This window comes from Camelus bactrianus, chromosome 10, assembly GCF_048773025.1.
Source record: "Camelus bactrianus isolate YW-2024 breed Bactrian camel chromosome 10, ASM4877302v1, whole genome shotgun sequence".
Classification (NCBI taxonomy): Eukaryota; Metazoa; Chordata; class Mammalia; order Artiodactyla; family Camelidae; genus Camelus; species Camelus bactrianus.
Genome location: NC_133548.1, coordinates 58,859,246 through 58,874,372, shown reverse-complemented (window position 1 = coordinate 58,874,372; position 15,127 = coordinate 58,859,246). Strand labels below are relative to the sequence as shown.

Here is a 15,127-nt window from a genome sequence, read left to right as displayed (position 1 = left end):
ATTTCATTCTTTGTGTCATACCTTTTCTGCATAACTTTTATACATTTTGCCCTTTAACAACTAAGTCTCTATCAATTATAAAAATCTTAAAAACCTGTACAATTTTTAAACTGTACACTTTTCCTTCCAAAATATGCTAACACGTAACAAGAAAGACTGACATTTTCAGATGTCGTTTAACTAAATTAATTTTAATTAAATTTTAAGACATGGTAATTTTTAAAACTGCTAATTAATCACTGAGGCCAAAAACATATCTAATAAATGAGACTCACCAGGGCTTACTGACAGATATCATGAATAATAAAAGTAGCCCGACAGATTTTTTGTTTTATAAAAACTGAAGTATTAATAGAGATGTCTCTTATTTAGAGTACATAGCTCGTCACCTGCTTCTTATGATACTAACATAAACACAACTAGCAAAATTTATATTCACAGCTACATAGTATAAGCACTGTACTGTTTTCTGTTTTGAGACAACTATCAATGTTAAAAAACAAAAACAAAAAACAGAGATGAGGTTTACTTCCATTGGTTTACATCTCTCTCCCCCAGTAAAGTATAAGGTCTTGGGAAGCAAGGACTATACCTTGTTTATTTTGGTAACCCCAATTTTACCAACAGTGCCTAAATAGTAGATAATCAACAAATGTTGCTTATTTTTTTTTCTTCCTAAACCTTGGCCCCAACCTGCAATCCTCGGAAAGGCAAGAATTTTGTCCTGTGATCACCAGTGTCACGTCCCTAAGATGCAGCTACCTCCAAGTCCTCTCCTTTCCTCGAGGTTCAAGTCCCAAGTGATTCATAAAACCTTCTCTGATTTCCCCAGCCCAAAGCTAACTCCCTTTTCTAAAATTATAAAGACTGTACTGTCTAACAACATATTTGACATGGATATTACTATCTTGGACTATTTATTACCTATTCATCTAAAATTCAGATCTAGATATATCTTGTTCCCTCAACTAAATTAATTTCAAGGATAGAATTATGGCTGATACTTGTGTCCAAATACCTACCAAAGTGTTTTGCACTCAATAATTGGTCCCTGATAAAAATAAAGACAAAGATGATAAAGACAGTATGAAGCCAGTTTTGCATATTTCTCTATCAGGTATTCATTCAAAGGCATGGCAATGCCTTTGACATTTTCTGGTCAAAATAATTAAGGAATGGGTAGCTGTCACAGCCAAAACTAACAAAATGATACCATTACGAACAAACAGTATTTTATTATCTCCCAGCATTTTCAGTGGGACTGTGTATATGTGTATATGTATAAAACCAACCCACTGTAATAAAAATATAACCAAGAAGTATGTGAAAAGGTAGGATTAGACCCTCTAAAAAATGATTATTTAATACCATGAGCAATTAAAATTATATGGCATAGTAACAAAAGATGTCACAAAACAATATGCCTCCAATTTTTTAATGGGTATATAATGGGTAATGTGAATGTGCATCTATTTGTGTGCATTTATGTATGTACACTGGAGGAAAGGGAAGGGAACAAAAAAAAATGAAAATGTTAAGTAATTACTACACGGTAAAATTACAGATGATTTTCACTTTCTTCTTCAGGTTTTTCTGTACTTTCCAAATCAGAAACACAAACCTAAATACTTTTCTTAAAACCTCCCGAAATTTAGAATTTTCGTTGTTGATGTTAAAATAAGCCAACAATCTCAGCTTAGTCTAGTGAGCAATGTAACAGAGTTATAGAATAAAATTATTTCTTAAGGCTATTTTCAGTCTCTGAAAATATTTAAAGTCTTACCTATTCTGCACTAATCACCCTCTTACTATAGCAATAGTTATACAGCAATAGTAAAAGTAAAAGGCTCTATTTAGAGAAAGGGAAGATGAAGATACTAAGTTTATCATTAGTATCCAGAACAGATCATGTACAAAATTTACTTTCCTTTGGACATAGTAAAGTGCATGTGTAAAGCCTTCGATCTCATTAAGTTTTTAAATTATAGACCCTTTAAAACCGGCTGACAAAAGATAAAATGCCAATTCATATACTGCATTTTCTGAAAAACTTTTCTAATACTGAAATGTATTAATCTGGACATAAAAAACACAAATCTACTTAGATAAATGTTATTACTCCCCTAACACACACAAAAAGTTTTCCATTTTGAAAGAACACAATTCAAAGGTTTACTCTACAATTGAAATACTATCAAAACAACATAGTACAGTGACTCTGGAAAACGTTTTAACAGTTCCTTTAAAAACTAAACATTCATCTGCCATACCACCTGGCAAGTGCACTCCTGGGCATTTATCCCAGAGAAATAAAAACTCATGTTCACACAAAACCCTGCACATGGATATTTATAGCAGCTTTATTTTTGATAGCCAAAAAATGGAAACAAGCCAGATGTCCTTCAATGGGTGAACAATTAAATAAACTAGTACAGCCATACCATGGAATATTACTAAGCAATAAAAAAGGAATGAACTACTGATAAGCCCAACAGCTTGAAATAATCTCCAGAGAATTATGTTGAGTGAAAATAGATAATGACAAATAGTAGGTACTATATAATTCTATTTATATAAAATTCTTGAAACAGCTGTAGAAATTACAGAATTATAGAAACAAAGAATAAATAAGTGGTTGCCAGAGGTTGGGGGATGGGAGGTTAGAGTGAGAGAGAAGTGAACGTAACTACAAAAGGGCAGCATGAAGAATGCCTGTAAAGGAAGTGTTCTCTGTCTTGACCACAGTAAATAATGTAAATGTCCTAATTTTGCTACTATTCTCATTTTTTAAGAGATAATACTATTGAGGAAAATTAGGTAGAGAGTAAACGATATTTCTCTATTATTTCTTACAACCGCAATATGAATCTATGATTATTTCAAAATAAAAAGTCTAAAAAAATACAGTATTTTTAGGGTACTTTCCAACATTGATCATATCAATCAAAATCAAGTACCTTCTCTCCAGGTATTTACAGTCTAAATCAAGGAACATAAAAATAGTTTATGGAAGTTTACGTAGAACTTAAAGGTAAATGTATAAATACATATAACGTTTGGGTATTAAAGTATCACCCTGTGGTAGCATAGGAAAGCAGGTGCATGACTAAAGGGAAAAAAATGCATTAAAACTCAAATGCATTCTAGCATGCCGACATAATTTTCAAAGTTTTTTTTACAAAAAAGAAAGGAAGGCAGCACCTGAAATAGTTTGATGCTACTATTACAGTTTCCAGGGCACCCTGTGATTCATCTTTCAGCCCTCTTCAGACATTATTTCTACTCTACCCAACAGCAAATTCCTGGAGTACAAGGACTGTCTCTAGCGTGCCTTCCAGCACACAGCGCAGTCACTGACACATGGTAAGCACAGAGTAAAAATTAAATATTTTAGAGCTGAAATTAAGTTGCTAAATATAACTCTCTTGCTACAGAATTCAAAAACCTATCCTTAGGTAAATAATTATTTCTCTTTTCTTAATTGAATTTTTCAATGTTGACTATCAATTCCATTAAACAACTCTGAAAGATTTTAATATAGATGTTTTTTAAAATATGAATTTGGCAATGAAAATTACATAACCTTGATTATTTACTTACCATAAAGCACATCAAACTAGACAGTAATGTCAGTTCTCTAAACTTAACAATTTAGAAGCCTGGCTAATTATATTATTAAATATACTCAGTATTTGGAGGTAGAATCAATGCTATTCTGATGTCCAAGAAGAACGTACATCATAAAAGCTCATCCTTAAATCATTTTTCCCGTAAGAAGTTAGCAACAGAAGCAGAGCATGAGATGAAATTAAAGACAGAGAAAGAGAGGGATACAGATACAGATATACATCCTATCAAAGACGAAGATCGAAGCTTAAAAGAAAAGAATCTTGAAGGGCACAGGGCAGTGAATCACTTTCCTCCTGAAATAAGTGCAATTCAGTCCATGTGACGGGAGTGAACGAGATAGCAGCAAGGCTATTTTAAACATTTAAGTCTATTCTTTAAAAACAGACACAGAAAATATTCTCAAATTTAAGGGGTTTTCCCTTCTCTTGTAAGGGAACTTGATTTAAAAAAAAAAAAAAGAGGTTAAAAAAAAGCACATGGAGAAACCTCAAAAGCAAAACAAAAAAGAATTACTTACCAAGTTGGCCATATAAATTGTGAGCAGCCCTCTCCTGCAAATAATTTTAAGAGACAGAATGAGACTAAGCATCAATGTGACTTAATAATCACTTTATCATTTTTTTTAGAAATCTATCAAAGCAATTATCGGAGTTGAGAAAAAGAGGTACATTATGCTGAACTAAGTTTTTAGTACCCTAATCGTTGGATCTGAATAGATTGTACAACTCATTCTGTTCAGCAGTCATTAAACACTCTGTTTACTGGTCATTAATTTCTCTCTTTAAAATAACTATTGCCTAGTAATTGTTAGCTAGATTTATTGTGGTAATCATTTTGCAGTATATATCAATATCGAATCGTTGAGTTCTACACCTGAAACTAACATCATGTTATATGTCAATCATATCTCAATTTCAAAAATTACTATTGCTTTATCATTATTGCTTTATCATTACTTATTAATAGGAAGAGAGGTACAATTTGCTACTAGTCCATGTTTATGCTACAGAATTCTAAATTTAGTGAAGAAACCTAACAAATTCATCTTGCCGAGAGGTCAAGGCTGGAACAATTCTAACTAAGTGCAAATTTATTTTCTAAAATTCAGGGATTCTATTTGTTTCACACACAACGGAACTGTTCCTTAGATATCATGACAAATCATACTAAATTATCTTGTTTTAACTTCATTGTTAAGTGAAAAGCGAGGCACTAAGTGAACTTTCTAACACCAAAGGATAAATAAAAGCTCTGTGAACACTCACTTGACAGAAAAATTGCATACTTACTAAATCTACCTAATGATAATTTAGGTAAGAAACTCAAAGATAAGAACAATTTTATGCCTGAGTCATTTTATTATACTTATATTGCATATGAGACCATAAATGAAATATATCCTGTTCTCCCAGAAGGAGGTCTTTAATGTTTTAAGAGTTCAAGGGAAAAAAATCTGAAAATTATAAAAATTTATTTGAGTTTCAATTATAAACATTTTTATTACTCAAAGAAAAAGATTTCTTGTGTATAAAACATGGTAAGTACCAAAATCAAATCACTTTTCATTTAAATGCCGGGTGTTGATATTAACATCATCAGTCAAATCTTCTTGATGTCAGATCCAGTCATGCTTAGTTTTGATTGTTCATCATTTAAAATGGCTTAATAGGATTTTTAATATTACTGAAGCCACATGGAGGCAGCATGATATAACTGAACAACACTGAAGTGAAGTTAGGAAATCCAGGTTCCAGGTAAGTTTAATTCTCTAGAATTCTGTAGCTTTGTCATTAAAATATGGGAAGAAAACTAGTTAAATAACTTACGTTTTTAAACATGAAACCTATTTAAAGAAAAAAACTTACACTTATCACCAATATATAAAACATAATATTGGGCCCACCCTGCTTGAAATGGGGAGGGGTCCAGGCATACCCATTGAGCCATACTCCCCCAGACAATGTCCCTCTTCAGCAGGTCCTGAAATGCAACTCAAGAGAACAGAATTCTATTGCTCCCCTGAAAAAGAATTTCAGAATCACTGATGATGTGTAAGACCCCTTTTTAGTTCTTCTTGTCTATGATTTGTACATATGAATTGACATTGTTCTTACTAATTCTTACCAATCTTATAGTTCCTACGGATTCTAAATCATAGATGTTCTAATAGTACTTATTTTAAATAAGTTATATCGAGAAAAGTTAGGGTAACATCAACATCCAAGAGTCACACAAACACAGCAAAGTTAAATCCTTCTCAAATGATACCTATTCTTACCAATGGCTGGTTACATATGAAGGAAAGAAATTCTTAATTACAAAACCAAAATAAAAATATAATTTCTGTAATTTCAGTGGTAGTACCTGAAAATACATTTCATTATAAAGTGAATTAATGTATGTTATCTTCAAAAACATTTGTTCCTCTAATCTAATTCTGCCTCTAATACTGACAGTAATCCAACTCCAGAATCACCACTAGCTTCCATCTGTAACTGTTTATCTCTACTGAGCAAAGATTATCTTGTTCACCTTCATAATATCACAAACCTGCAATAGTACCAGGATAGGCACTAAACAAATGGTAGAGGAACCCAGCCTTATAAAAAAGAACACATAGTAGACATACTTAATAGAAATATAGTCACAAAAGATAGCCACTAGACAGAAGGGCCGATTAATGATACCAATTTACTAGCAAGCAAAAACACGATCCTTTTATCTTACACCTGCATAAAATTTAATAATTTACAAGGTATACTTAATATCATGAAATCAGATTTTATCTTCTCACTAGTTCTATGTAGTGTAACACAGATACAATTTTCCTCAGTCTATTGAAAACCAAGAAGCAGAGAAATTAAGTGATTTCCTTAAAAATAAAAAAGTAGCAAAAAGCAAGCTCATCCGACACCAGTTTCATGTTTTTTTCCCAATGCTCTGCTTCTACAGCAAAAAAAAAAAAATCTTTGCATTACTAAGTTTTATTTCTAAAATTCACTGACTTGCTTAATATGGTGTCCTAATAGGCTTCTGTGCCTTAAGGATGAATAAAGCCTTGACACACTCTTGTCACTGGAAAAAAGCAGAGGATGTACTGTTATTAGATTATGTCCTGTTCTGGTCTCAAGTTTCAGTTTATCGTTTCCAAATAATGAAGAATATAGCCACTCTTTGGTGCATTTCCCTGCTACAGTGTCTTCCACCTCCATTCCAATGTCAACCTGGTAGGTGCAGAATATCAGAACAGTGATTTATTTTATCACTTCTCCAGAGATGTTCAGTATCACAGGAAATTAATAAGTTAATTAAATACCATTTTATTATTTAACACTTGACCATATCTAGCCTAAGTCTGAAGACAAACATGTCACTCCCTTCCTAGTGGGTAACTTCTCTCTGGAAACCAAGTTATAACATTAAAACACTGCTACAACAGTGATGGGGAAGGGGGAGGTGCCAATTAGAACAAAAGACTGCCTAGGAGTAAAGAGGGAGGGCTGGGGTCAAGAAGGAGGACAATATCTTTTTAAACTTCACAAATCTGATACACAAATACTCCCAGTCTACTGAGCATCACTAGATCAGAAGATTGGTGAAGCTCAGCGAATAAGCAGTCTAAAGTTAGTGGAGAACTTTTTAAAACCACAGATAAGCTGCTTCTTCATTTTTTTTTTTTTTTGATGGGGGAAGGGGCTGAATCTCTCAAACCTTCAAGCAAAATGCAAGTGGGTGTGCACAGCAGAGGGTATTATCTAAAAAAGTATTAAGAACCCCTGCTGTAAGAACTAACTCTACGCAATCAGAGTAACGCTATTCCTACGGGAAAATAGTAAAAATAATTAAATTTTCTTAACATCTCAGTAAACTAAAAGGTATCCTCACATTTTATTGAAATTCCAAGTATTCCCTTCTAATGACATTATTTTATCTAAGTAGATGGACAATAATGCTTTTTTCTGGCAACTTTAGTGTATATATTCTTTAGCTAACTTGCTCAAATTTCTGAGTAACACTGTAGGTAACACATTTCATAACTAAAGTTACTACAGAATACAGTTAGAATGGTGTAACGTCTAAATTCTAAATATTTATATATTCTATATATACATAAGTGTTCTAGATAAGAAGAAATTAGAGATTAAAGAAAAACAAAGCGAATGTTCCTAAACATTGTAATGGTTTACTAAGAGATGCTATTTAATCATTTTAGAAAGTCTTTCAAGATATAACAGATTTTCATCTGTTAGAATGTTTTAGAAGAGTGTAAAAATACTTCTTTAAGGTATAGGAATGCATAAGATAAACTTCCAGTCTAGAACAAGAGTCTATAATTATGTTCTATTATATATACAGTAGATAATACAGAGTATGCCTTTCAGAAGACTGCAAGGTAATTTAATTTTCTTTTGGTGAAGATAACATGACACTGAAACTTGGAAATACCAATTATTTATTATAGGCCAAATTCATGGTATTCTTTTATTCACATATTATATAGCTGCATTATTTTGGTTATATCTGCTTAGAAGTTTCACAACTAACAGTGTAATTTAACAAGTGAACCCATGAATATGATTAGAATAAATGTGCAGTTTTTGATACTTTAATCCATGTCCGTGTTTGAGCACCCTGCAGTTTTAATTTATCTAAACTAATACTAAATATCAAAGCAAATCCATAACAATTCTACAAAACAAAATCCATCAGAACAACTTCTTTCTGAATCACAAACAAAGCACTTCCTAGAAAAAGAAAAAGAAGAAGAAGACTAGTTCCTAACAGCCCACCTAGGGATAAACTAGATGTTACCAACGCTTCCTGCTGAGTCACTATGATCACAGTTCTTTGTGGCACAAATTTTTTAAGCAACCCTGGAAACAACTTCAAAGCTTTCGAAGAACCCCACAATGATGCGATTAAGATTTAAGTAAGCTGCCCTCTTACAAGGTGTCAAGAACTAGCTGGCAAAGCATGCTTAATTCCGTAAAGGGAGACAGGGAGACTGGGAAGGATGGCTGGATGGATAAATGGATGAGTGGATGAATACGTTGGAGAGAGAGGAAAGAAAGTTAAATCAATACAGATGAAGATATATTTATGAATATAGATAGATCTTTCCTTACACATCTATGCATCCATCCTACATATGTGTGTGTGTGTATAACCATATTGCATGTTTGCACTTCATTAAATGCTTTTTGAAAAGCTGATTATACAACTGAGTACAAAATGTATAATCTGAATAAAGATTTCATTATAAATAAAGCTTTAGATTTAAAAATTAGGATTACCACTATTTGCTAATTTAAAAAAACTTCCAATCCTCCACATTCTATATCTTCCACTCTTTCTAATATATTATAAATACTTATTTTTAAAAGGATGATCTGACAACTGATCCACTGATAAAAGATCCATGGAAAACTGATTCCTTAAATGTTGCTGTTTACCAACTTCTAACCTCAGACTGCTTTTTTTTTTTTTTAATTTAAGTATAGTTGATTTACAACATTGTATTAGTTTCTGGTGTACAGCATAGTGATTCAGTTATACATAAATATACACATATTCTTTTTCATTACAGGCTGCTGCAAGCCATTGAATATAATTCCCTGTGCTGTACAGGAAGACCTTGCTGTTTATCTGTTTTGTACATAGCAGTGTATATCTGCTAATCCCAAACTCCAAACTAATCTGCAGCCCCCTGCCCAATTCCACCACTAGGTAACCGTAAGTTTTCTATCTGTGAGTCTCCTTCTATTTTGTAAATAAGTTCATGTCATTTTTTTTAGATTCCATGTATAAGTGATGTCATAAATTTCAGACCATTCCTTATTCTGAGCTTTGAGACCCTGATCTTCTACCAGAGCTTCAATGGCCACCTACAAGGAGGAAACGTCCCTTCTTATTTTTATAACTTCCATGCTTCCCCTGAGTTTACACTCACATTTCAAGCTGCCTACTATCTCCACCAACTATAATACTAACGTGCTTCACTTGGGGCACTAGATATAATTATTTTTAAACACACACAACTTAAAACTTTGTAAATTACTTATAATCTATTAAGGGATCTTGATATTTAATGAAATCTTTTTTTCATATTTAATGAAATCTTAATAAAAATCCATAGTAAGTAAAAAATACTTTTCAAAGCAAGTAAGACCACTAAGTTAACTTTTGCACAATTCAAGATAAACATAGACCAGACTTTCTTAAATACGACACACTATAAAGCAACTTGGAAAGAAAGAAAGCAAAAAGACTCGCTTTCCTGGGTTTTAAGTTAACACCAAAAACAATTTTTAAACTCGCCTTTTAAAAAGTAAGTCACTAGCTTCTGAACAATACTGTAAAATTAAATTTCAAAGTTTTTAATTAGACCCCCAAACTAGTGTTTGTGGCTGATGCATGTATACACACGTATCTCTCAAAAAAGGAACTCAAGAGCTATTTCCAGGTATTAACTGCATCACCTAATAAATAAAAATCAACATATATCACAAAAGTTCAACCATGTAACAATCACAAGATAAAAATCAATTTTTCTTCAGCAACCATGGAATAATACTTATAGAGAAGCTAAGTTTAAAATTCTGAATAGATCTCAAAACAGTAAATCTACTCCAATTAATATTTAGAACAGGTCATAATCTAGAACACCTACAAATTTTCTATGAATGCCCAGTGCCTATGAATAAAACACTAGTGCAATAGCTTACTTGAAAAAAATAAAAGCAGAAAGCTTTAAAAAAAAATTAACTATTAAATGTAAAAAAAGAATAGGAAATAAACTAGTAACCAAAATCCAAGTTATCGCCTGACTTTCAGGAAATCTCTTTATGCCTTAAAAAGTTACAGCTTTTAAAAACTCAGTATTAGTTTGGTATTAGGGTAGTCAAACAAATGTTGATCTTCAAAGAAAAGTTTGACTGTTTTGAAACTAAAATTGTAAAGATAAGACCTAGACTTAACACAAGAGGAAAGAACTGAGAAATCAACAACACACACGTATATGAAAAACTGATAAATGACAAGAAGCATTACAACCCAGGGGAGAAAGAGCAGTCTGCTGAATTCCTAGTGCCAGAGTAAATGACTATTCTCCCCCAAAAAATAAAAAGAAAAAAAGAAAAGAGGATAAAAAGGGATCCATGGAAAGCAGCCTCTAAGATGGACCTAAACATATTTCTACATTTTGCGAGATGACAATATTAACACTAAGAAGCTATAAAGTTATAGATAACAGTCTGTAGAATAAGAACAAAAAAGAAAGGAACGGAAAGGAAAGGGGGAAAAGGGAAAAGGAAAGGAAAGAAGAAAAAATAGAATTCTAAAAAAAAACCCAAACTATTCTTCCAGTTTCCAGTTTCCATGTAAGGAGCTAGAAGTGATCAGTCAGTTCTAACACTAAATAAAAAGCTGAACAAACTGAAAAGTCAGTATCCATAAGAGACGTAAGGTCACACTGCAAACTGGTGTGCCCAAAACTGGAGAGACTGCAGGCAGATACAGAGAATCACAACGTACCAGAGCAGAGACACAAGCTCAACCCCGGAGGGAGGGAATGAGACCCAGGACAGGAAAACCCACGCTGTAACCGATAAGGAGCAGAAGGCTCAGTGCGGGAGTTGGGACAAATAGTAGGAGGCACAGTCAGAGTTGAAAACTCCAGGGGCACCAGTCTAATGGGGGCCCCACACTTTTGTGTTTTACCTCCTAGAGCTTGACTGAGTTCTCACAGTGAATATCAGAGAAAAATCCTCTTATGCTTCCAAGCAGGGGGACGGAAAAGGAACCATTTTGAAATAAGCCAGAGTGCCCTGTTCTTAACAAGACGTGCCCACAGGAGAAACTAGTTAAACAGAGCCTGGCGTGCTGGGATATTATCAGAACTAACTCACCTGGGGAGGAAAATACCCAGCTCTAGGTGGCTCCAGAATTCCACAGGAAAGAAGTGAAACAGCCTACTCCAGCACACACTAGCCAACCTGCCCCGCCAAGCAGGAGCGGGAAATTGAGAAACACTTGTGAAGTTCACAGTCCACAGGCATAGGCTCACTGGAAGGCTGAAATCTAATCAAACGGCGATAGAACACTTCCCCTCCCCTCTCCCCTCCCACCACCTTTCTAAAGGCCTATTTATAGCAATTGCTTTTACCTGGTACATCCTGTCCGACTAACAAGAAAAAGTTACAAGGCAAAACACAACTTGAAGAGAAGAGCAAGCATCAGAACCAAACACGGCAGGGGTGTTGGAATTAGCAGATCTGGGATTTAAGACAACAGTGATTAATATGCTAAGAGCGCTAATGGACAAAGTAGACAGCATGTAAGAACAAATGAGCAATGCAGGCAAAGAGATGGAAATCCTAAGAACCATAAAGAATGCCTCTGACGGGATTACTTGTAGACTGAGCACAGCTGAGACTCTGAACTACAGCTCTATCAGTAGAATCCTCAGAAACTGAAAAGCAAAGAGAACAAAGGCTGGAAAAAAAACCCAGAATATCCAAGGACTATGGGAGAATTACAAAAGGTGTAACATTTGTGTAATGAGAATAAGAGGAGAATCACAGAAGAAATACGTGAAAGAGTAACGACTGAGAATATTTCCCAATTAATGTCAGACCCCCAAACCACAGATCCAGGAAGCTTACAGAACTCCAAGCAGGATAAACGCCAAAACAAAACTACACTTAGGCATAGCTTATTCATACTACAGAAAATCAAAGATAAAGAAAAATCCTGAATGAAGCCAGAGGAAAAACACACCTTACCTATAGAGGAACAAAGATAAGAATTACATCTGACTTCTCAGAAACCATGCAAACAAGATAATGGAGTGAAACATTTACAGCACTGAAAGGAGAAAACTGCCAACCCAGAATTCTGCACCCTGTGAAATTATCCTTCAAAAGGGAAGGACAAATAAAGACTCTACCAGACAAACAAAACTGAGAGTATTTGTTGCCAGGAGACCTGCTCTGCAAGAAATGTTAAATGTTCTCTAGAGAGAAGAAAAATACGAGTTAGAAACTCACCTACATGAAGAAAGGTAGAGCATCAAAGAGGTGAAGGTAAGATTTTAAATGTTATTGCTCTTTTTTTCTTAATTTTAATTGTCCTAACAGATAACAATTTGTTCAAAATACTAGCAACAACGTACTTGATTAGTTACACTTATGTATGTATCGTGTGTGTGTGTGTGTGTGTGTGTGTGTGTGTCTGCGTGTCTATGTATCTGTGTGTGTGCTATGTATCCTTATAAGTGAAAGACAACAATGATACAAAACACAGAAGGAAGGAATTGGGACTATTTTGTTACTATAAATCTCACTACCCGTAAAGGAGTATAGTGTTATTTAAAAGTGGGCTTGAATGAGTTCTAAGTGTATACTGTAAAAACTAAGGCAATCACTAAAAAAAGTATAACTTACATGTTAAGAAAGGAGAGAAAATGGAACTATTTTAAATGTTCAGTTAAAACCACAAAAGGCAGAATAAGAGTGGAAGACAAAAATCAAAACAAAGAACATGGGCAACAAGAGCAAATAATAACAAATATGGTAAATAATCACTGTGAATGTCCGTGGTGTAAATACACCAATTAAAAGACAGAGATTCTCAGAGTTAATCCAAAAACAACCCAACTGTATGTCATCTACAAGAAACCCACTTTAAACATAAAGACACATAGAGATTAAAATAAATAAGCTTATGAAAAAATGCCCCACAACATACATCATCAAGGAAATGCAAATTAAAACAACAATGAAATACCACCACACACATTAGAATGGCCAAAATTAAGAACACATATGACACTAAATGCTGGTGAAGATGCGAAGCAACAGGATTCTCACTCATTGCTAGTGCAGTAAAAACTGGCCAGTCACTTTGGAAGACAGCTGGCAGTTTCTTACAAAATCAAACATACTCTGACTATATGATCCAGCAGTGATACCCCTCTCTTAAAGAAAAAATGATGTGTCTTAAACTTGGTAGAATAGATTTCTTATTCAAAGCATTAATAATTATCCAAAGGAGTTGAATATTTATGTCCATACAAAAACCTGCACATGGCTGTTTATAGCAGCTTTATCCATAATTACCAAAATTTGGAAGCAACCAAGATGTCTGTCAGTAGGTCAATGGATAAATACACTTTGGTACATCCAGATCATGGAATATTATTCAGTGCTAAAAAGAAATGACCTAGCAAGCCATGAAAAGGCATGGAGGAAACTTAAAGGCATCAAGGATCTCAGCAAACTAAGAGTAGATGTGAACTTCCCTGAACTTGATGAAGATCATCCCACAGAAACAATAAAGAGGCTCTTCCATCTTCTTAAGTTCTCTACTAAATAATTCTTATATCAAAAGAGAGATATAAACCGAAGTTACAGAATTTCTAGAAATGATAAGGAAAATACTACGTATCAGAATCTATGGGATGTAATTAAAGCAGTGATCAGAAATTCACAGCATTCAATACTTGAATCAATATAACTTTAAGAATGGAAATAAAATATCAAACTAAAGAGATTTTAAAAAGGAAAGCAAATTAGCCAAAATGGAAGGAAAAAAACAATAAAAGCAAAAATTGAATTAAAAAACCAAAATAAAGACCTAATAAATAAGATGATTCCTTGAAAAGCAAAATGAACAAAATTACTAGCTAACAATACAATTATACAAAATAAATAACAAGTTGAGAAATAACCACTGAAAACATAAAATTCAATCAAATCATAATAGACTATTTTGTACAAATTCCATGCAAATACAAAAATCTTTATAAAATGGATAATTTCTGGGAAATGGATAATTTTTTAAGAGATGGATAACTTTCTAGCTGTTAGAGGAAGTTCCTAAAATTCTTTCTCTACCGAGTGAGTTGAAAATTTAAACAGATCAGTTTCCACAGAGGAAACTGATAACTTTTTCTAAGAACTACCATGCCCGAAAGAGTCACCATGCCTAGGATGTTTCACAGAGGAACAGACCAAATACTCAAAGGCCAGAAAATTCCTTGCTACTTAAACTATACAGAGAAGGGGGAAAAAAATGAAAACTTGTGACATACTTTATAAACATGACGCTGATACTAAACGTGATAAAGACTATACACACAAACAACACACACAACTAGCCAATTTCACAAACAGGGATGTCATGATCAACTGAGGTTCATTCTATCAAAGCAAGGACTGTGGAATGTCAGGAAATCCATTCATCTAATTCACCATAAATAACAGATTTATTGGAAAGATCTGGTGATTATCACTTTAATCACATATTCACACTTGCAACTATTTAGAACTATGGACCTCCTGCTGGCCTTGGCATCATCTATGAAGTAAATTCTTACCAAGAATGTTTAATCTGAATCTAATCAAGTCTTTAGACTGAACTTCAAGTTCACAGGAAATAGCAATTAAACAATCCCTTGAGGAAAAATTTCAGACAAAACTAGAAATGTCTTACAACT

The 15,127-nt window shown here is 33.6% G+C and overlaps 1 protein-coding gene across 13 annotated transcripts in view; it reads right to left on the bottom strand.

Moving 5' to 3' along the window:
* Positions 1–15,127, bottom strand: part of TMEM135 (transmembrane protein 135) — a 271,164-nt gene that overhangs the window by 168,846 nt on the left and 87,191 nt on the right. For 12 of the 13 annotated variants that reach the window (XR_012509763.1, XR_012509762.1, XM_045509053.2 and 9 more), the window contains one exon: positions 4,148–4,181. Coding sequence is in view for 11 of the 13 variants with exons in the window: in XM_045509053.2 (XP_045365009.1) it covers positions 4,148–4,181 (34 nt within the window). In the remaining 2 variants the exon portion in view is untranslated. Of the gene's footprint in view, positions 1–4,147; positions 4,182–5,533; positions 5,593–15,127 lie in introns of those variants that run through there. The other variant, XM_045509063.2, reaches the window with a different exon arrangement.